Genomic DNA, 24,570 nt, shown 5'->3' with positions numbered 1-24,570 from the left:
TATATCTACCGTTTTCTCGTCCTATTTCTATGAGGCAAGAAGAGAATTATCTCTTCTTATCTCATGGGCATCTTAGCCTATCTTGGAATAAACGTTTAACAAACGCAGCCAGCCATATTTCTTTTTTTGCACGACTCATGAGAGTGCTTTACTTTGCTTAAAAATTTTTTTCGGCTCATTTCGGCGGCTATTTTTATTATTATAGCCTTGTTAGATCACGGAATCAAGATATTTTGCATACTATTGTCGAGATAATTTAATGGAGATTAATTCGATACTTTTAAAAAATTGATTTACTGCAATAGAAAAAATACACCAAAATAGGTCAAAAAATTTTCCTGTCCGTCATGTGTGAAACCCGAAAACACATTATAAAAATCCATTATTTGAGTAAATTTTTTTTTTTTTAAATTCTAATCGACGATTGTAGGTCACTGAATGCGAATGATTAATTAATTCAGTGTAGTTTAATTGCAATTAATAAAAAACGAAAACTGCAAAACTGTATATCTATATATATCACGACTCATGTGTTTTTTTTCGTTATTTATTGACAAATAATTGGATAGCTATTTTATTAATGAGTCGTGCACTTTTGGATTTTCCAATTTTTTTTTATATGAGCGCTGTATAGTATCGTCGAATGTGCTCTGCAAATTAAGTAAGGGGTCATTTCACATATCTATTCAAAATCGATATGATCGTTTTGATCTCTAGCTCAAAACTCATCATTTGCTTAAAATCTTTTTACCTTTCTGGTGTAGTTAGCGGTTAGCATGTTATTACCGTAAAGGTTACCGAGGTTCGATTTCCAACAAGGGTAATTTTTCTAGTCTAATCTGGTGGGAGGCGTCGGCCGTTCCTTCAAACAAAGTTAGCCCGCTATTATTTGAGACTGCATCATCCACTACCATATGAGATTGCAGCCAAATAATAACTTATTTTGAATTGCAGGGCCATCTTGAAGTTAGGAAATCGGCATTGGCTACCCCGGTACCTCGAAGAACAAGTCAAACATCGCTGGTTTTTAATATTATTATTATTTTGCAACCTGCATTGAAACTGCGTGGTGGAAAGTTCCTTTTTCCTAAATCCATTAGGGCTTCCATTAATATGAAAGAGGAAGCAAATAGGGGAATTCTCATTTTCATCTGACATAACTATACTTATAATACAAAGATAAACATATTGTGAACAAAAATTTAAATATTTTTATTTCATAATAAAAACTTTTTTTTTGATATTATTTATATTGTTTTTCAACTTTATCTTAAACAGGTAAACAATAGGTTTAATGAAATAATAATAAAGTCCAGGTATTTATCTAATATTAAATATCTAGATTATAATATCTTTTAAATAATGTGTAACATTTAGTAGATTATATTATTTAGGGCAGGTACCTATATAGTGGTGCCCGTTCTGTTGTCCACAGATCTTTAAACTAAAAAATGACAGCACTACTTTGGACCTGTACATGTTTAGCTAGTGCTGTCATTTTCGCAGGATAGCACTATTTTATATATCGTTGATTAGCTTAAAGAGCCGCACAAGTTAATTACCAAAGTTCTGAAGACACGCAAAACACTCTCTTACCTATACGAAAAATCAAATAGGCACTAAACTCATTCATATTAGTAAGAAATCTTTAATTTTAATATAGTTTATCTAGCGATTTTCGTATTAAATGATAAGAGGCCATTTTGCATCTCCTAAAAACTACGCTAAATTGACTTGCATGACGACAATGATTTCATGAAAATTTAACTTATTCATTTAACTAAAACAGAATTGTCACCATAGTATATTAACAAATAAGATAACATCTTAAATCTTTAATATTTCATAAAAATATATTAAATGGTGTAGGAGTGTAAAAATTGTAATCGTTGCCGCAGAAATCTCTGTTTTTCTGAAAACGCGCAAAATTACCTTAACCTACACTTTTTTACTTTAGAATGAGTCGTGCTATTAGGCCGGTCGCATTTGGATACTAACTTGAGTTACATACAGGACTAATTCTTTATACTTCGTAAGTAGTTATAGTACCGTTTTACCTTGATTTTTTGTGATTCACAGTAGAACAATTTCGATTTCAGAACTCGAAACCATTATGAGTGTATCCTCGATTTTCTATTACATTGTCATAACCTCAATTTTTGACGTGAAATTAGAAATATAACGGCGTATGAATTGTACGTCAAAAACTTTTGTTAAAAGTGCAATAAAATTTGATTGTGCAAGAGAATCGAGGCTTAATTATTAAGTAATTACATCATAATTTACTTCAAAAAAAATAATTTTACTAACCACATTTTGTGTGTCATTGTATGCGCTGTGTTGTGTTGTTTTTCTATTTAAGAATTTACTTTGGTTTGGTGTGCAATAAAATATTAATACTAATTCATACATTTGTACACATTTAATATTTTAATGCCATAGAAAATGAGAGTTTAGTTTCCAATATTTACAATATAAAATAAAGTTAATTTGTCTCTGTCCTAATAACCAATCACCAAAGTATTCGGGATACTGGTTAATTTTTAAATTATCCTCAGGCTATGAATATCCCACAGCTGGGGTAGGCATTTCCTAGGGTAGTTGGGTTTTCTCCCTCATAGGAAAAAGGGATTCAAAGCTTTGTTCTCCAAGCTGATCCACGTATTGGCGGACTTTAAAGAACAAATGGCTCTTCGAGGCACGAAGGTGGAAATCGCCAATTTCTGAACTCCCGTACTGAGAGTACTTTGATAGAATCCCAAAAACTCAATACAGGACATTATTTGTCTCGCAGAAATCGACCTTGGATCTTGTAATCCGCAGTCAAACATGCCAACTACTAAACCAACAAGACAGTTCATTTTCTTATACTGTTTCAATCCAAACAATAGTGTAGTGCGGCCGGCCTTATAGGTTCTCTAATACAGGTTAATAACTTAGTTCTTAGGCAAACAGACATACAGATTTTAAATTGTGTGACCCATTTGTTTTTCTGCGTATCTTGTGAGGCATAGTTATCTCCACTTACCAAAGAATGGACCGATTATAACAGATTGAATGATTCTGGGAAGATTCTTAAATATGTTTTACAGCTTTGGGCCACAAGAGCACTGCAATATCAGTCACAATTTGTGACTTGAATAACATATTATAATTCATATCAAGCTATATATAAAGATAGAAGTGTCAAATCTCCTGTACAAAAATCTCTACACGAAATGAAATTGACAGCTGTAAAACTACTACTATGATTACTACTACTATAATTTCTTTTTTACAGAAAAAATTGTAAAGAGTGCAGAATACCTTTAGACCTGTCAATTTAGACCTGATTTTTGTACAACAGAGTTGGCACTGTGAATGCCAATCTGAGAGCCATTAAAAGACTTAAAAAAATGGATACTCAAGACCCGGCCCCTTTGCCCGGTCTTGAGCATCGTATTTTTTTAAGTCAGTTAGAATATGCCCCTAGTGGGCATACCGTTAAGTCAAAGAAGAAGAATTACTGAATTTGCCATTGTATAACTTTTAATTAAGGTTTTTGGACAATCTGTGTGATGTCATGGTTTATATACATTAAAGATATATTTTGAATCATACAAGTTTAAACTATATCAATCAAAGTTTAATTTTAATTGTATATAATGTAATATAATGTAATGTATATAATGTAATGACCGGATGAACGTTACCTAAAGAACGATTACATAAAGGTATTAGATACCTTTATGTAATCCGTAGTGGAAGTTTTCATATCAAATAGTTTTTAGATATGTTATTTTCTTCTTATTTTTACCACCTCAGTATTGAGGCAAACGAAATAAAAAATAAATAGAGAAATCGGTCCTTTTTTACAAACAAATTGAGACGCGCTTAGTATTTTTTTTATACAGATTATCATGGGATACCACAAGTAACGCCTGCTGCTATCCAAGCCTCAGCAAGTTCTTACATTTTCTATGGGTTTCCCTCCCGGGGCAATGGCTCGACCCTACAGTTTCCTGGGCAGGGGTGTCTCGGAGACGTGCGGCGTTAGGGACAGACGGCGGATGTTTGGCTTGTCGTACTCCTCCATAGACATGGCGCGGGACATACGCCGCTCCACCCCGGGCGGCGGCAGTGACGTCAGCTGGCTCTGGCCCTGGCAGAACAGGAGTAGAGATTGCGCCACTTTGGCAGGCTGGAACAAAATAATGCCATATTAAAATTACATTACAAATCCTACGGGAACCTTTTGGTTTACCTGGGAATAAAAGTAGCCTATGTTACTCCAGTCCTCTAAACTAACTCTATGCCAAAAATCAATTTAAATATAAATATATACCTACTACGACAATACACACATCGCCATCTAACCCCAAATTAAGCGTAGATTGTGTTATGGGTACTAAGATAGCAACAAAAACATTCATGTTCATCACACATACATTTTCCAGTTGTGGGAATCGAACCCACGACTTGAACTCAGAAAGCAGGGTCGCTGCCCACTGCGCCACTCGGCCGTCAATTTTGTTGGTTGCTTAGTTAGGATGTTAAGAAAAAAGCAAACACACTTTTGCATTAATAATATTAATAAAAGAAAAAATTTAGTTAATGGGTAGAAGCAGGCGTTACATTGCGGAAATCCATGTTTTTTTTTTAAATTAAGCTTAATTTGCTCCGCGAAAAGCAGGAGAATTCTTCAATCCTTATACTCCACACCAAACAGATCTTCGGCAATGTACCCTCTACGCACGTTTCGCTCCGAAACCGGAGTATCCTCAGGAGATGTTGACTTTACAATGACAATTTATTCTTAAAAATTATTCATTGTAAAATCAAGATCTCCTGAGGATTTTCATAATATAATCTTTTATTATTTTGACGACCGTTTGACGCAGTGAGCAGTGAACCTACTTTCCAGTGGGCAGAGACCCTGCTTTAAGAGCCAAGGCCGTGGGTTCGTTTCCCTCAACTGAAAAATATTTGTATGATGAACATTAATAGTTTTAAGCGGCATGGGGGTTTATATGTATCTATATTATAAGTATTTATGTGTATTTATGTATATACTATTCATAAATATTCTTCAATTATATAGTATCCATAACCTATATTGGTTATTTACTTCGCTTAGGTAATTTGGGGCTAGATAGCGATGTATGTACTGTCGTAATTTAATATATTTAATATAATACTAAAAGCTAAATATATTTCATATATCTGAAAATCTTTTTAACCTCAACCTGAGGAATTTCATAATTTGATGCATGTTATACCTACAGGTAGAATAGCTTCGTAACTTAGCAAAACTTCGTAAGATACCTGCTAAGCCGGGTATTGGTAAAATTTATTTTTTTAACCTCATGTGCGTCACAGTTTCTAGGTGCTTTTCCGGGAAAAAAGTATTATCTGTCCCTTTCCCTGGAATACTACAGCTAACTTTGTGCAGCCTAGCTAACTTAACCTAATATATAGGTAACAATCAAATAAACAAACAGACAGTCTTCTGCATATATATGAGTATAGATGTCGATAGTTATTTCTTACCTTATCGCCTCTCGGGTAGCCGAATAGTCACTAGTTAGGTTTTCGAATAGATACGAGCAAATGCTGCTAGATGGGTGCATTCAACCCGACGCTTAGATAACTCTTACCTTGAGCTGATTTAATCGTTTCGGTTTGCGCTTGTTTGTTTACAATATGTAAATTTATTTGATTGAAACCTTATACATATATATATATATATATATATATATATATATACTAGCGTACCCAACCCGCTTCGCGAGGCTAGATTTTGCTTTATTTTATTTAAACAATAAACTTACAAATTTTTAACTTAAGTCTCATAATATATTAAATCATTTATTTATCTCCGTATTAATTCTCTTCTATTCTCTTCTCGAGCGGGTGAAGATCATTATCTACACCCATGTACACCCAACAATAGAATTTCATCATAGTAAATAAAAGCTCTATTTGACAGTTTGACAGTTCAAAAATAGGAGTGCTCCGATCGTCACCAAACTTTACAGGATTACTCGCCAGGTCAATCGGGAGATTCCCTGAAAGTTTCATTAAAATCGGTCCAGCCGTTTCGGAGCCTATACGGAACATACCCACACACTTTCTCTTTTATATATATATATAGATATAATATATATATATATATTTAATCAAATATGTCTATGTCATAATAAATATATATATGTCTTATTATATCAACCCATTACATGGCATAAGTCTACTCCCACATTGAGAAGGGTTTAAGCCGTAGACAATCAAGCAGGCTCAATGTAGATTGGTGGACTCCACACAGCTTTAAAAACAATAGCATGCAGGTATCAACGTTTTCCTTCCCCGTCGAAGCAAGTGATGTTTAAATTACTAAAAGCGCACGTAACATAGAAAAATTAGAGGTGCGTGCTCTGATTCAAACTTGGCCTACATGACAAATAAACTCAAATATACAATATATATGTATATTTGAGTAAAGTGGATTTAACCGCAGCAAGAGATGGTTATCCCCAATAAAAACAAAGTTCGTAGACATTCACATTTATTCACTAAATAATATGAATAAATTAATATCGATATTAAGATTAAATCACACATAAAATATCACCCCTATCTTTATTATACGATTGTTATTAACAACTCATTAACTTACCTACAGTAAAAGTAAATAAAAGTTTTCGAAGATTATATTTACATTTTAATCGTAACACACTCTGAAACGTAAATTTCAACATTAATTTGTATGTAAAAGTGTCAAAATGTAAGTAATAAATATTACTTTTTAGTCTTTGTTTTTAACATATGCCTTATCTGGGCATAACTTTGTCACTAAAAACCATGTCACATTTTGTCTGCAACAAACACAACTTAGTATTGCAAAATAATTATAATGCAAAAACTTAGAACATTGGAACGCGGAAACATGAACATTAAACACGACAGATATAAATTAAAAGGGTCAAATGACAACAAACAATTGAAAAAAAAGAATTAATTAACATAGACACAATACTAATTTTCATGTTTTGTTAAACGCAGTTTCGCCCAAGGCTATATTTTAATTCTTAAAACATTCTTCAAGATCATATTCACAAAGCTTCACAAGTTTAACAGATTCTTCCCAGAGTTCCTGTGCCAAATTTTCGTCATACGCACACTGCTTCGCTTGACCTATTCTGCAGTTCTTGAAGTACTCGCCACTCACAAGGCCGGCTTTCTTATCTAATGCTGTGTGGATAGCGGTTTGTGCACCCTCCCATGGCGTTTTAAAAAGAACAGAAAACAAAAACATAATTAAGGCACCGTAATATTTTCCACTGCAGTTGAAAATTGTTGTACCAACAGCGCCTGGGTCGACACTATTACAAACAACATTTGCACCTTTCAGCCTTTTCGTCAATTCACGAGTAAATAAGACTAAACACAGCTTACTGTTGCCATATAATTGTATTAAGTACCAATGATTAACTTTGTTCATATTTTCGAAGTTAACAGTTCCGATATTGTGAAGAACAGATGTAGTATTCACTATTCTAGCCGGCTCCGAAGCAGAACCCGTTTTCTTTAACATCGGAAGCAGTAGTAACGTTAAAAGAAATGCACCAAAATAATTCACTTGCATTATAAAATTCAAGCCATCTTTGGTAATAAATTCGTCCACAGTCCCAACTCCCGCATTATTAATTAGAATATCGAGTCTCTTCTCAGTTGCTAGTATGTCCTCTGCAAACTTGCGTATGGATGCATTGGATGAGAGGTCAAGTAGTTTAAAGATGACCTCTTCGTTACCAGTTTTTTTCACAATCAATTTCCTGCCCGCAGCGCCTTCATCCACGAAAGGACAGGCAACGATAACTCTTGCACCTCTATCAGCGAAATCCATGGCGATTCTTAATCCCATACCAGATGTTCCTCCGGTGACGATGGCGGTTTTGCCATCGAGCCTTTTCTTTGACTTGCAAATTATGTTCGTGTTCTTTTGGTAGAGACCTACTACCATAGCCACGATGACTATTGCTAGAAGTACGTAGAATATTACTAGCATCCTGACGTAACCCGCACTCAAAATAATCTAAAACTGATGCGTTTACCAGGCTAGTTTTGTAGATATGCGGCGACTGGGTCACCGCAGCGACTGGCGAGTTATTAACTTTTACTTTTGCTCAACGCAACATCGGAAACGTTGCATCGAACGCGAGCGTCGTAAACAATGTACACGGTGTACCAGCGGTGATAATTGCGAACACACTGAATTCAATACGATGTTGTGTTTAAAATTGTAAATCAATGATGTAAATTTCAGTAGTACTTCATTATTATCGTAATCATACGGTTTATTGGAAATTTCATACGTGCAGTTAATAACAGTTTTAGATGCCAAGGTTGCTTGGACACAAAATGCACCTACCTCATTATGAAAACTTCAAGATTGCACAGCAATCAGGTACCCAACTAGTGATAAACCTATTAGAAAACCTTACTTCAAATGATACGTTTATTTACGTGAATTTTTAGGTACAAGTAGCGAAGGGCATAATGTTTAAGACGAAGGTGCATAAGAAACGAAGGAATGGCCGATTGTCAGATTACAAAACCGTGTACTACACTAAAGGTAATTCTATCATCTCGAAAAGGTTGTAGATACCTAGGTTAGTGATATATATTCGACTTTCCTGGCGCAACGGTGAGCGCTTTGAATTTAAGCAGGGGTCCCGGGTTCCATTCCCGGCAGGGAATTTAGGAATTAATGATTTCTGAATTTTCTCTGATCTGTTCTGGTGGGAGGCTTGGGCTGTGGCTAGTTACCCTACCAACAAAACTTACGATTTAGTGTTCCGGTGCAATGTCACGTAGAAACCTATTAGGGGTATGAATACCATACTCCCTAACAGGTTAGCCCGCTCCCATCTTAGAATGCATCATCACTAACCACCAGGTAAGATTGCTGTCAAGGGCTAACTTGTAGAGAAATAAAAACATGAGTTTGTAAGTGATACATAGATGCATAAGTGAGTTGTAGATACCTAGGTTGTAGGATTTTTTGCATAGCCAGTAGTTAGCTAGCCATGTTTGAAAAATGACTAAGGTCACCTCTGTGAATTCAAAAAGTCGCTGCTTAAGATACATAAAGGTACTACTGAATGATATTGAAGAACTAAAACTATTGATAGTCTGTGTAGTTAGTCACAACAATAAAACTATATTGTTATTTTTACCTTATTTCTGACTATACCCACGATACATTATGGGACTGCTAAATGAGACTGAAAGAACTAAAACTATTGATTGAACAGTGTCTGGGTGTTTATACGTATATTCTAAGTATTTATGTATAACACAAGCTACGCTTACTTTTGGGGTAAGTGGCGATGTGTGAATTGTCTTAGTAAATTTATTTATTTTTTTATATATTCATAGTCTGTGTAGTTCGTCTCAGCGAAAAAAATATTGTTATTTTTACCATATTTCTGACTATACCCACAATACATTAAGGTACTGCTAAATGAGATTGAAATAACTTCAACTATTGATAGTCTGTGTAGTTCTTCACAGCGAAAAAAATATATTGTTATTTTTACTATATTTGTAGCTAAATTTCGATTGCTTTACGATTCATTAATTTTCCTCAAACGAAAATGTAAAGTTCGTTTTTCTTACTTATTTATTACAATTTTGAGATAAAGTCTACATTAAGTAGACAAAAATTTTTAAAATTAATATATTATGCTGATATTGACACGAAGTGTAGGTTATAATAAGACTTTATAAAAATATACATTTTTTTTTATTAAATTTATGATGACTGCTATAAGTATCAAAAACTGCCCCGTGCCTTCTATAATTGCCGTTGGTAATGGGTTAAGATTATTATGAATGCATATTTTTCAGATTCCATATAAAAGTATCTATAAATAAATTTACAACTTTTAAATATTTCCAATGTTAAGTTTTCGCATTTATATGGGAAGTGCCTGCGTGTGAAATAATTTTAATAATTATAAAAATATAAATTAAATTAATTCACACGCAGATATATATTAATTTTTTTTTATAATTATCTTGGTATTATTATGAAAAATTAAGCGAAGGCCTTCCACAAAAAAAAAAGTAACGGTTGTTATAGCGGCAACTGTCTAACTAACACTGCAAACCGTAATAGCCCAGTATACTTCACTTTCGGGAGGTCGAGTTCAAATCAAACTTTTGTAAGATAACGGGCTAGCCTGTTGGGGTTATGGCAGTTACATTGAACCCTAATCGGTTTATACGCGACATCGTACCAGAACGCCAAATCGCTTAGCGGCACGTCTTTGTCGGTAGGGTGGAAACTAACCACGACCGAAGCCTCCCACCATACAAAAGTCCTAAAAAGTACTTAGGGGTAAGGTTTATATACATTACCCCTAAGTACTTTTTAGTACGTTTTAAGCAATTAAAATATCACTTGCTTCAACTGTGAAGGAAAACATTCTGAGGAAACCTGCATAGTCCACAAACTCTGGGCCAGCGTGGTGGACTACGGCCTTAACCCCTTCTCATCGTGGGGGGAGACCCGTGCTCTGTAGTGGGTCGGTAATGGGTTAATATGATGCACTAACACGGTTCTTGAGACACAGCCTATCGATAGAGAGACAGCTTAGTAATAGCATCCCTTTTACCCTTTGGAACCCAATCCAAACTAATTAAAAAAAAATATATATCTATTTATACTACGACAGTACACACATCGCCATCTAGCCCCAAAGTAAGCGTAGCTTGTGTTTTGCGTCCTAGGATAGCTGATGAATACTTTTATGAATATAATACACTTAAATACTTATAATACACAGATAAACACACTGAACGTTCATCGTTCACGTTCATCACACAAACATTTTTCCAGTTGTGGGAATCGAACCCACGGCCTGGGACGCGGAAAGCAGGGTCACTGCCCACTGCGCCAACCTGCTGTCGAACTATAATTGCAATTACATCCATAGGCAATTAGGCATTGACCTTGAGCACTAGAAAGCAAATGCGCATTTAGGTGAGTGCGTACTGTATCTATATTACACGCACACGAGTTCACGCTTGATCCAACCTGACACACCTACTTTTAACTGTTCCACTATTTATTTTAACACAAGCAGTTACCCAAGCGCCCCGTTTTTTTTATAGCCCCGTCAAACTGACAAACATATTTTTTTTTGTTTATATTAATAGCGGGAAAACGAGCAAGTGGGTCACCTGATGTTAAGTGATCACCGCCGCCCATAAACATCTGCAGCACCAGAGAAGAATCTGTAAACCCCTAACGAGGTGGACAGACGATATCAAGAAAGTTGCTGGGAGCCGCTGGAAACAAGCGGCCCTTGACCATGGATTTTAGAACTCCCTATAAAAGACCTATGTCTAGTTGTGGGCGCAAATCATTTGATTTGATGATGAAGATGATGATGATGATGATGATGATGATGCTAACTAATAATGGGGCGAAACTGAAGTTAAAAAAAAATTGGTTGTCTGTAAAGTCGGCTTACTGACGATAGTTGAACGTGACAACGTCGTAAGAAAATACTGATGGAATGGTTGCATTTTTCAAAAGAATTTTATTTGTTTGATAGATATTATCGTTGCTATAAACAATTGACACCACATTCACTTTTCACTGCAGTTCATCCTTGCCGAAAACATGAAAATGTATTATTGTATAGAAGCTGTCCACGCGGACGCATCGCTCACTCAAGTAGGAGAGAGACAGATGTCGAAAGTAAAGGCCGACTGTGCCTCTTTGTCGCTCGTTCCGCACTCTCGCTTGCACTTCAAGCCTTGAATGGAACGCCTCAGAACGAGGTAACGCCGCATACGTCATGTTTTTTCGTGCGTGCAGCCGGCTCCATCGAATTATGAGACGTTGTCACGTCAAAACTTTACTACAGGCTCACCGCTTCTTATAAGTGGGAGGTATCGGGCGATCCGCGATGGGTATAATATTGCTTGCTACACGATCACTAAGGAATTTAGCGTTCCAGTACGTAACCTTATTATCATCCTATAAACCCACGTTTGGCCCTCTACAGGGCACGGGTCTCCTTCTAATAATAACAGGCCGTAGTCCACCGCGGTATGGAAAAGGGCAAGTAGACTTACTTTTACTTACTGACAAAAAACGGACATCTATAGAAAGATAATGTTAACAAAAACTCACAAGGGCCGGAAAGGACACGGAGCGAATCGACAGCTTTATACCAATCAATTGGTGAACGAATAATAGTGACCGCCGATAGAGTGTGTAATATTAAAAATTCCGTTTATCAGTCTGACCCAGAAATCGAACCTAGAATCCCGTCGTCCGAAATCAAACACCTACAAAGACGCAGTTAGGCAATTTATCTAACGGTTGTAAAATCTGTTTAGATACATAACAACTTGTTATGTTACTTAATGACGCAGTTACGTAATGATAATTAACTCGCTTCTCCGACCTCGCGCCTTTTTCCTCTTAACCAATCTTCTTTGTCATGAGTCGTTGGGGATCGACCAACGTTGCGTTGACCAGTGCGTGGTCGTCATTCCAGCACCGGTAAACGCAGCGTTGGTCAAACCCTATCTATCTATATATCTATCTAACTATCTATCTATCTATCTGTCTATCTATCTATCTATCTATCTATCTATCTACTACCTCTAAGGCCTTGAAGTATTATTTAAGTTTTCATTTACACGTTGTACAAACAACAGCTGTAAAGATCTCGGAAGGAGGCACCACAAATATTATATGAAATGAAAAAAAAAATGAAAACTTTTTTCTCGTCTTTTCATGTTTTTCTACTTTTTTTACGATCGATATGAAAAGTATTATGTTTAACTCGAGAACTCTTCCCCTTTTCGACCAAGATTTTTGTACGCACAAACGTACCAAGGGCGTTCATTCGTTTAACAATTTGATCCGACCTAAAAAGAGTTGACTTGCCATCTTTTTCCGTGAGATCTTTTTCCGATGACCCATTACCGGCCCACTACAGGGCACGGGTCTCCTCCCACAATGAGAACGGGTTAAGGCCGTAGTCCGCCACGCTGGCCCAATGCGGGTTGGTCATCATACCTTTGAGAACATTATTTAGGCAACTGTCAGGCATGCAGGTTTCCTCACGATGTTTTCCTTCACGGTCGTAGCAAGTGATATTTTTGATTACTTAAAACTTAGAAAAGTTAGAGGTTATGCTCGTGCTGGGATTCGATTTCACCAGAAATTGAAGTCGAGGTAGTACCCACTGGGCTAACACCGCTTATATTATGGCCGGGCCGTATATATTATGGTTTAAAAAATCGTAATGATGATATATTAAAGAAGTCACTCACGGCCTCGGATAGAACGTCTCCCGCACGATCAACTTTGAGAATGGTGACGCGTTCCTTATCAAGCTCTTTGTACATCTTCTCCACCACACCGGCGTACGGGCTCAGCAAGCCCGTGATGAGGAGAATGTCGGGCTGGCATCCTCGCAACACCAGGTCCTTGCGGCTGAGATATTTGAAAAAAAAACACTTTTTACAAGTCCCGTGGGAACCGTTTGTTTTGTAGAATAACAGTAGCGCATGAACTCTCGGTCGATTGTTAAGTAACGGCATGAAGGAAGGACAAACAAACTAATAAAATTACACACGTACGCATTGATAATTATAAAATACAGGATTCTTAGTATATTGGGATTCTTCTTTATTTATTTATTAAGCAACACACCCAGTGAAGACATTACAGTAGAAGAATTTAACAACAAAAAGAAATAATTACAAAAAAATAAAAAGTTAAACATATATAAGTTAGTTATAACAAATTAAAAATTTAAAAAAGCAATAATAATAACAATAACCAAAAATTCAAAAATAATAAAAACAAAACATTTAAACCTATAATTATTATCGCAGATCACCCACTTGGTAGAGCTTTTAAGCGATAAGGCTGCCTATTGTACATTTACTTTCTTTCAGTTGTGTTTTATATTTATTTATTTTGCTGGCTAGGTTGTTAATCTTGACACCTAACTCATTAAATTCATTAATTTAATTGCGTTTACAATTTTGTTAACTATTATTTCAGGTTTTTATCATTCATTTGAAATTCTAATTTGTCTACAAACGCTTAAGAATAATATTTGTTTTTATTTATATTAAGATTCAACTAATTGACCGCCGATTGGCGCAGTGGGCAGCGACCCTGCTTTCCGAGTCCAAGGCCGTGGGTTTGATTCCCACAACTGGAAAATGTTTGTGTGATGATCATGAATGTTTTTCAGCGTGTGGGTGTGTCTGTGTGATCTGTATATTATAAGTAAATATGTATATTATTAATTAAAATATTCATCAGTCATCTTTGTACCCATTCCACAAGCTACGCTTACTTTGGGGCTAGATGGCGATGTGTGTTATTGTCGTAGTATTTTTATATATATATATATATAGTTATTGCCCTTTTTGTATACATAAGTTAACAATAAATACATTTAAAAAAAAGGTTTTAATAGGTAAATGAACTCACTGTATGAAGGCCCTCACATACTGCTTGATGTTGTGCGTATTAAGATTGCCGCGAAGCCGTGAGCGATACTCTGATAACATACGCTCGCGCTCACCTGCCTCGCATGGATCGCTGGAGATTTGCTGCAAATATAACAAAAAACTCATAATAATTATTAATATACTTACGGTATATTACATCACCATCATCATATTTTTTTTTATTAATAAATAAATATAAATAAATACACTGCGACAATACACACATTTCCATCTAGTCCCAATTTAACCGTAGCTTGTGTTATGGGTACTAAGATGACTGATGAATATCTTTTATAAATAATATACATTAATACTTAGAGTATACTTACAATCACCTAGATACTGAAAAACATTCATGCTCATCACACAAACATTTTCCAGTAGTGGGAATCAAACCCACGGCCTTTGACTCAGAAAGCAGGGTCGCTGCAAACTGCGCCAATCGGCCGTCAATATTAACCCATTACCGTCCCACTAATGGGCACAGGTCCTCACAATGAGAAGGGGTTAAGGCTGTAGTCCACAACGCAGGCCAAGCGCGGATTGTTGGACTCTGTGTTGTGTTGTGTTTTGGAAATTCATCATCATCATCATCATCATCATCATCATCATCATCATCATCATCATCGTCATATCAACATCATTACTGGCCCACAGGGCAGTGGGTACGGGTCTCCTCCCACAATGAGAAGGGTGTAAGGCCGTAGTCTAACACGCTGGCCCCGTTCGGATTTGTGGACTCCAAACACCTTTGAGAACATTATAGATAACTCATGCAGGTTTCTTCACGTTATTTTCGAAGCAAGTGATATATTTATTGCTTAAAACGCACATAACTTAGAAAATTGAGAGGTGTGATTCAGAGATCGACAGCGGTCCTCCCAAAGAGACGCCGGATTCCTAACCACAAGGCTATTGCCGTATGATGAATATATTATTTCTATTTTGATTATATACCATCAATTTGGCTTATTTATTTTCCTTACATATTGAGATTTAGTAAAGTCATGCATTTATAAATAACTTGATATCTAGAAAACTAGAAAATGCAAACACAAATATATAAATAACATAAAATAGAAAATGAAAAACAGGAAATGTGTTAGTAAGACTATTTTCTTAGAAGAAAAGAGAATGCCCACACAATAATGAAACAACTTAATGATACGACACAAACATTTAACAATGATGCAAAATAAATTGTCGTAATAAAATACTTACAGATGAAATTAGAACATCAATGCACATTCTAAGAAAATAGGAAGCGGGTAAGGAAAATGCTTTAAAACAATAGACAATTTTCAGGCATTATTTTATATAAATACAGGTAACTATTTCACATAAGCTCACTATCTTCACATATGCATAGCCAATTATTAGTTAAAACAATTTCCTTACCTTTATTATCAGTGATGTAAAGACAACACTATGTTCTATATAAGGTTATCTGTTATATTCATGTTTTACGTATATATATATATTTTTTCAGTTTGATGAATATAAAATTCTTTTTACTGAGATTGAGTTAAACTGAGGTCTACGTGATTTAATGATAAGATCTATTAATAAAAGAATATATTATAGAGTATAAATTATTAAATTTAAATTATTATTTTAATAATTTATACTCTATAATATATTCTTTTGCTAATTCAACTTTTTAATTTTAATAAAACTTTTAATGTAGCCTTTTTGAATGTTGTTCATAGTTTCGTATCCTTGTTTGAATTATCGTTTTTTGTTATAAATCATGGCACGCATCTGTACACAATTATCATGAATCATTTTGAATATATTTTTCTTTTAAAACATTGAGAAATGTATAATTTATAACGTCGGCGTTGACAATTTCTAATTCTTTTTTCCTTATAGAATCTCGTTTAAAAGACAGGTCCAGAGCATCTTCTAATCCAGTGAAATCCCTGCGTAAACGTAAACCATACCCTCAGTCGACTGATTTATGTAAGTATATAATTTATTATATTTATGTACTTTAGTTATATTATATTTACTTAAATAAATATATGTTTTTATATCTTTAATACATATATATGTCCATTTGTATTATGTTTCTTACAACAATATATCTATACATATCGTGTAATACTTTATAATATCATAAGTTTTGTTTATACAAAACTCACACTGCTTTTTTTCTTGCACGTCTCAAGGTTGGCTGTCCGCCTTTTGTAAGCAATTTTTTTGGTGTGCAATAAAGAGTTTAAATAAATAAAATTTGCGTTATTTAATGGCAAAATCAAAACAAAAAATAACTTTATTATTTATTATTTTCTTTTTTATAGTTATAATTCACGGACCAAGTAGATGACACCTTATGGAAGTGGAAATAAATCGCCTACATATAGAGGAACACTTTGCAGGACATGGAACGAACCCGTTCTGCAACGTACCGCGCTGTGTCTATCAACCTGAGGTGCAGTCGTTAAACCTAATATGCCTGTAATCACACCAGCCACCACTCACTTCGGACCGCAACACAGCATTGCAACAATGCTGCTTAGCGGCAGAAATAAGCATGGTTGTAAATATTGAGGAATAAGTAAAACGTGGATAATGTTGTCCAAACATCACGCCCATTAGTAATTGTTAGACACAAAAATAAAAGCAATACCTGATAGCTAGAGTCAAGCAGCTCGGTCACAAAACTCACGTGTCCAAACTTGTGGTAGATGAGGAAGTCTTCTTCAGACTGCGATATGTCTGTTCCTCTCCACCTGGAGAACCTTGTACGAAAGGCGTCTGCTACTGATGACGTGGATCCAGTGCAGTTCACCAGGATAAGGCCCAAGAGACGACGAGGGTGGGCGATGCCACATCGAGCGAGGACGTTGGCTCCAGCACCTTCGCCAAGACCAACTGCATACCGAACGTGGAGGAAATCCAGGACTGTGATTAGATCCTCGCCTAAGGTTTGAAGTGAGGGGAATGGGTACCTGTGGAAGAGATAATTTCAGGTGAACAAGTGGCTTAAAGCGTTATAACATTAGAAGATCAAGATAATCTGTTTAATATTTACGCCTAAAATTAATAAAATTAATCTAATTATTGATAAGGTGGCTTAACTTACTTTTTTTATTTGTCTGTATATCTGTAGATGTTAGATTAGATTATATATTTTACTGAACAACTTCATGCGTATTTTTTTATTAATTTGAAATAATAAATCTTGTATTCAATGGTCTTACAGATAATTTATTCAAAATTCTACTTCTAAAACTTTTTGTTCATGTAGGCTTATCACAGGCACCTGACTATAAGTTACCATTATTGTCAGGTGGTGGTAATAATTACATTTGTTTACTTAAAACTAAAGATAAGCGGGTTCCAAACATGCTCTTTAAATAATATTATAATAACTAACATAAAACATAAACCTCACGTTTATTATGTTGCTTATAACAGGTATGAATGAAGAAATTAAAGGTTTCAAAGGAAATAACAGACTAGTAAAAAAATCTAAATTTGCACCAGTGAACTCATATTTTATTCATCGGGCGAATGAGCAAGTGGGTCACCTGATGTTAAGTGGGTCACCTGATGTTAAGTGAACATCGTCCATAAACCACTGCAGCACCAGGAGAGCCACCGATGCATTGCCGGCTTTCAAGGAATTGGGTTAAAATACAAAATACAATCATGGGGCGGATCCCCATGATTGTATTTTGGACGAAACACATCAGATGGGAGATTGTTCCACAATTTGCAAGTGCGCGGTAGAAATGATCTGGTGTTTCGAATAAAAGTAGAATACTAGGCATCCATAAGATCAGGGTGGATGATTTAGTTTTAGTAGGTCAATTAGTACGTATTGGTTCAAGTAAGACAATATTTCACTTACGATTCAGGCAGATCCGGGGAGTTCTCCTCGTGTCCAGGCACGTCGACGTGTATGAAGCACGAGCGCTCCTTGATCTCAGCCATCGCAGGGCAGTTGACAAAGTCCACCATGGAGGTGTCTAAAACATAATGCTATTTATTGCCTACCAGTGGTCAACCAATCATGGTGCTTAACTCTCAACATTATCATAGTGATCATCACATCAACAATGGACATCCACTACTGGATCTACTGGATGAAATTCCACATTCTTATGCCACCTGTGTCTAGCAGCAGTTACTTGATTGATGCATTCTTACTGCTAAGTAAGAGTTCTGACTACTTATATTTCTTTTTTTTTTTTTGCCGAATGTTACAATTTTGTTTGTATTTATATGGACGTTTAGATGTATTATTATGTTTATCTTCATTATTTTATTTATTATCTAGCATGTAGTTATTACTTTGTATATGTCTGTATTATTAATATCTCTCGCCGCTCTAGTGTCTCACTGGCTTCGTTTGAAAAGGTAGCCTGGAAGAGATCACTATTAGTAATAAGGTCGCCTTTTGTTTTTTAATTATGTTTATTTTGTCACGATTATATCCGTTTTCATACCCTCAAGTTATTTAAATTAAAATATTTGTCAAAACTGTGTTTTCCGTTCACCAATTTATTACCGTTGAATGATCATTTTATATATTGCACGAATAGCCCTCTTCTTTTCTTTGACCAAAGTGAATCTAACCATATATACGAAATAACTAACTATATGTACCACAACCTGCTGCCAAACATAATATATATCGAAGAGTATATCGAAGCGGGTTTGAATTGAAAATTAATTGGTTCACGGACTTGTGGATATCACGCTTTGAGTGCTCTGCCAATCAAGCTTTAGGCTTGATTGAGTTCTTCATGAAATTTCCCATACATAGATGACTTTAATATTGAACACATCCATGTAAATTTAGAACTATCACTACATAAATCGATCAACATCTACTGTCCAGCAGTGATTAGTGTATTATAGTTATTTCCCAATACCAAGGTCATGAGCCGTCTGTGACTATTGACTTCTTGAGACTTAATATAAAACACATAACATAATTCAATTGAGTACATCTTCACACAATTGTCAGTTACCTATATATATCTGTCATCTATGTACAAGTTGTAATCATAAACTTGCTATGTTGTGCACGGACTACTGGTAAGGTTGTGATTACAACTTAAATAAAAGAACTAAAAAAAAAAAAAATATATCACTATACCTTGTCAGATAAACCCTGTTTGGTTTGAGACAGAGTGAGTTATCGTTAATTTTTTTAATCTAAATTGATCAATAAAAAATTTTAAAAAGAATCTTAAACAAGGCCAGGAAAGAATCTTATACAAGCCTGGTCATTTAAATAGGCAACACTACCAGCCTCATTGTAGTTATAAGTAAATGTTTTTCATTATCGTCATCATCGGGTTTTTTACCGTCCAATTACTAGATACAAACTTCGTAGGAAATATAGTGTTTAGTTATAATAGTACGAGCTGGAGAACCTATGCAACGAATGTAAAAGCTACTGAACAGCTTTTATTTCGCCCAATTGAATCAGAAAAATCTAAATATCTCCACAAACACTCTCATTTATAATGTAATTGTAAAGTGTGATAATATTCCAAATGTCGTCGGGATGTGAGGTAAAAGAAAATCTACTTACGGTTAGTTCCAAGGTCGTGGACGGTTATAAAAACGCATCTTTTGTCCTGCTGGCTCAGATCACCCTGGAAATTAGAAACATCTCTCCTTATTCAATTACCTCAGATACAATTTTTTTTATATAACCAATATAGGTTTTAGGTTCTTTTTTTTAGTGAGATTCAAATTAGATGATTTGTATTTTTATTATTTAAACAATAGTGTCTCCAAAAACAAGTCTGTTAGATTTTATATCGGAACAGTTGGTTGGGACAATCACAGGTGGTAAGAAAACTTTATAAAGAAAAATAATAGTGTAAAGATATTTTAAGTGCGGGAAAAACTTTACTGATATGAATGCAAAGTTTCAGTAGGTAAAGAACTTCATAAAGATCGCTCTAGACTTCTTTTTACCACGGGAACCGGGAAAATGGAAATAATGCCTGGACAAAGTAGCAGCTAGGCTAGTCTTTACAACTTAATATTTTATGACTTAAGTCACTGTTCTGAGGCAATACCATATAATCCGTCACTTTATGTGAATTACTTTTAAAACAGTTTAAATCTGTGAAAAATCTGGAGGAAGTTTTGTTTTACCATTTCAGAATTGAAGATAATGGATCTAGTTGAAGTATGATTAATGAAATAGGAAAGACCTGAAAAGAAGAGAGCTAAAATAAAGTGAAGAAACGAAAAAAAATTAAAAAAAATAAGTTAAAAATATGAATATGTTTGTAAAATTAGAAGTAGAACTAAATAATCGTATTTAATAACTAAAGCAAGAATAGTATAAAGAAGAGTTGATGATGATATTGATCGCACACAGCCAAAATAGATGCAAATTATATTAACATGCGTCCTTAGCAGCGTTGAAATTTGCGTCCAGCGTATGACCCAATAACAAGAAGCGTTTGAACACGCATGACACTAACTTAAACTTTACACGCCGATAAAGACGCGGGTTAAACGCGGCAGTGTGAACCTCGCTTAAATTCCCTAACTGTACTTCCAGCTGCCCGATTCACTAACATTTCCAACATTTGCAAAATTCATATATTTAAGTCTTTTTTATAAGAACTTCTGAAACAAGTCAAATATGTAGTGAATTAGTTTAAGTGGCTCTACCAGAGGTTCGAAAAGCAAATTCAACCGAGAAGAGCCAGCGAGAAACTCAGTAGTTGCTCTTTTCCAATATAAACTTTTACAATTATATTTCTATCTTGCTGGAGATGAGAGCGGAGCCGTATCCGGGGAGAGAAGGATCACCCGTTTTCCCTACTATCCCGGTCGCTTATAAATTACACGTTTTATATAAAGACGAGTTGGCAACTGGTTGGTAGTGAGTTAGTAATTGGGGCAGTTGCAGATGTCAAACGTCTTTAACGTATTTCACAATAGTGTGTGATCAACTCTGAGCAAGTTTATTAGTAAAAATACTGCAGCACTGTAAAAAAACAGTTTATACATAATGATGTAAAAATTAATTCATAATAATCTCCAAGTAACTAATAAATACCTGCGTATGCCTTGGAACAATTCCCTGGTATATGCAGCGTGAAAAATTAGTCAAAAATTTAATACTTTATTTAATAATTATTTTAATTCAATTCTTTATCACTAGATAGATACGTCGATCGTACACGGATCGATCGAAGCTGGTCAGTCTTTATTTGGAATTACCATAGGTAATTAGTAGTTAGGTTCGTTTCACAAGCCTTCAGTTCCTTCAATAGGTGTACCTTAGTTTACAAATTAACTGAAAACGTTACTACTAGTTCAAAAATTTGATGATGGCGTTCAATTTATCTGAAATTAAGCACACTACTTTGGTAATGATGCAATAATAAAAAAACCAGAATTGTTAACAAAGGAAGCGCCAGAATGACCTTCCCTTTTTTGTATTGGTTGGTTTGAATTAAATGAAGTGCTATTACGTTCAAAACGTTGAGGCAGTTTAAGAAACGCTTCATTACGTAGGATGGTACATAAGACAGAAAATAATCTTTATAAAGGGATGTGGATATGATGGGATAATGGCCAGGAAATACTTCAGTAACGCCGCGAGAAGGCACTTTTGGCGCTTATATTGCCAATTTTCCTGCTACATTAGAGCACCTTTTTCCTATCATTTTGGTATATAAAGAGTCACGCACGAGGGGGCAAGCTACACCGCATATGCTAACGAATCCCTTTTATATGTTTCTAGTGCGGACCGCGCATTTGTGTGATTTTTTTTTGTTTAAAATCGTTAAATAACTGTTACAAATCTCTTCATCATCACTAAAGGGCACAGGTAGAAGACCTGAAAGACATGAGTTTACACCGTACTTCACACGCCTTTAGGAACATGGGGAGCTCTCGGATATTCAGGTTTCCTCACGATGTTTTCATTCACCGTTAAAACGAGTAATTTTTAATTGCTTAAAACGCACGTAACTCCGAAATGTGAGAGTTGCGTAAAGAGGATACCCCCAAAAGGGAGGCCGAGAATAACCCACTAGATACTCTGTACTTTTTGTGTGTAATAACACTTGGAGGCTGCTCGAACCAATTTTTATGGGGCATCTTTGAGGTAACATTTTAGCTAACAAATGGAAATTCAAAATGGTAATTTCCCTTCTTTTCGATGCTGATTTGACTGATTTAAAAGTATAATTGGGTTCAAAGGATTCCCATGTCTTGGGCCGCCGGCTAACAGAGTGAAAACCCATTTTCGAAAAATGTAGAGCTGATAACATAGTAAATTCGTTCAGAAAAAAAACAACCAGCTCATGTTTTCTGATAAAAAAGGATTTATTTTTTAGTTATGTCGAGTTACTTTGTAACTTTTCACTCACCTGAACATGAACGTGTATATCGCCGCTACGGTCGGTGCTGACCACGTATTTCTGAAACAAAAGAAAACACGTTCAGTAGGTAAGATTAAATAACTATTGTGTACATAACTCCAAAATTTATTGGTACCCTCCATTAGTTTGCTTTTTAAACTTCGTACCTCATATGGAACTATGATAATATTATTGAAAAAAACCTAAAAAACCTCGGACGAAGTCGCATCAAAAATTAGACTTTGTATAATGTTAATTGTTGATTTTAGAAAAGAGTAACTGTTGAGTTTCTTGCCGGCTTCTTTTCAGTAGAATCTGCCTAATTCCTAATCCGAACCAGTGGTAGAGTCACTACAAACAGACAGATTTGAAGTTTCAAAAGTGCTTATATTGGGCTACTTGAGATAAATGAATTTTGAATTTGAATGAATTTTATACTCAAAAACATTATTGAAATTTTCTTACGAATCTTCAATTATTTTTCACAAATAATAAAAATCAATTTTACTTCGTGATAGTTTAGCTTTTTTAGCAAAGAAATGGCTCGGAGTCATTGCGGAGCCTACTGGGTACAAACAACAAAACAATATTTCCTTATATTATTAGTAGGTATACCTAGTTAAGATCACTCAGTCGCTAATTGCTCGCTGTTTTGTATATTGAAAGGCGTGGGTTTTTTTCAATTTTAATTTATATGTTATTGCTTGGGGCAATTTCTCCATGTGATAACCCTAGTTATTAAGTAATCAGTCCACTTGACATTGTAACTTGAGAGTGTGACCGCATGTTTAAAAATGTAAAAAAAGTGCAATTAAAAAAACAAACAATAAAAAGTTATTCTTAACAATTAGAAAATATTTTACACTAATATGTAACACAAATATTGTTTACATTATAAGTAAGTAAGAAAGATAGACTATACGTACTCAGGTTACGAAAATAAATGACTATTTAGTATTTATGTTCTATTGGTAACAATATATAACTTAAAAATTAAAAAAATAACCCCGACTTTCGTTACACTATTCATTATTCTACTAGTCAAGCACTTTCATTTGATACCCATATTGTCGTAAATAAAATGTAATTCGCCATTTCGTGGTGGCGGCCATCGTGGATTTGAAAATTGTCATAGTTTATAGTATTTTACTAGTCCATATATATATTTCAATCAATTTTTGCGCGTCATCGTATCGTTACGCTAAATCAGTGTTTGTCGGTAACTAGACACCACCCACACCAAATCAATGAAACTGCAGAAAATATAAATTCCCAACGAATCCTGGACTTCCCAATTACCCATATTCTGATGGATTGTACAGAGCGAATCTAACGTTACCATGGACACTGGCTGACTTGGTCGTTAGCTTCTAAGTTTAGCTTCGTAAATTTTATACTTCGTACCGTATTTTATTATTATTTTTATTATGTTTAAGGTTTCGGCATGGATGATGCAGTCGCTAGCACGTCTGTGAGCACACAGGGCTGGTTCCCCCTGGAAACCAGCGTCGCAGCGGCGGCTTCGTGCTGCGGCGGAACCCTATTTGTCCACATATAAATGTTCGTATTTTTGTTAGTTATAATTTTGTATACAATTGTTAGCAATTATGTGGGCAAATATAAAATATCTTTCTTTCTATCGATAAAACATCAGAGTTCAACACTGGACCAG

General features: G+C 35.1%; 2 protein-coding genes across 11 annotated transcripts in view; both read right to left on the bottom strand.

Annotated features, from left to right (window-relative positions):
- Nucleotides 1-1,243: 1,243 nt before the first annotated feature.
- LOC120625613 (uncharacterized protein ZK1073.1) overlaps nt 1,244-24,570 on the bottom strand; it is a 76,100-nt gene continuing 52,773 nt past the window's right edge. For 9 of the 10 annotated variants that reach the window (XM_039892689.1, XM_039892691.1, XM_039892690.1 and 6 more), the window contains 7 exons: nt 22,908-22,958; nt 20,093-20,156; nt 18,398-18,515; nt 17,171-17,492; nt 14,519-14,640; nt 13,342-13,504; nt 1,244-4,180 (listed from right to left, as the gene is read on the bottom strand). In XM_039892689.1, the coding sequence (XP_039748623.1) occupies nt 3,992-4,180; nt 13,342-13,504; nt 14,519-14,640; nt 17,171-17,492; nt 18,398-18,515; nt 20,093-20,156; nt 22,908-22,958 (1,029 nt within the window). In that variant the 3' untranslated portion in view covers nt 1,244-3,991. The remainder of the gene's footprint in view (nt 4,181-13,341; nt 13,505-14,518; nt 14,641-17,170; nt 17,493-18,397; nt 18,516-20,092; nt 20,157-22,907; nt 22,959-24,570) is intronic. The other variant, XM_039892686.1, reaches the window with a different exon arrangement.
- On the bottom strand, nt 6,611-8,233 carry LOC120625615 (retinol dehydrogenase 11-like). The gene has a single exon (XM_039892695.1). It carries the CDS (start codon nt 8,042-8,044, stop codon nt 7,058-7,060), a length of 987 nt encoding a protein of 328 aa, XP_039748629.1. The 5' UTR covers nt 8,045-8,233; the 3' UTR covers nt 6,611-7,057.

The sequence above is a fragment of the Pararge aegeria genome, chromosome 8, assembly GCF_905163445.1.
Source record: "Pararge aegeria chromosome 8, ilParAegt1.1, whole genome shotgun sequence".
NCBI lineage: Eukaryota > Metazoa > Arthropoda > Insecta > Lepidoptera > Nymphalidae > Pararge > Pararge aegeria.
This window is presented reverse-complemented; position numbering and strand designations above follow the sequence as displayed.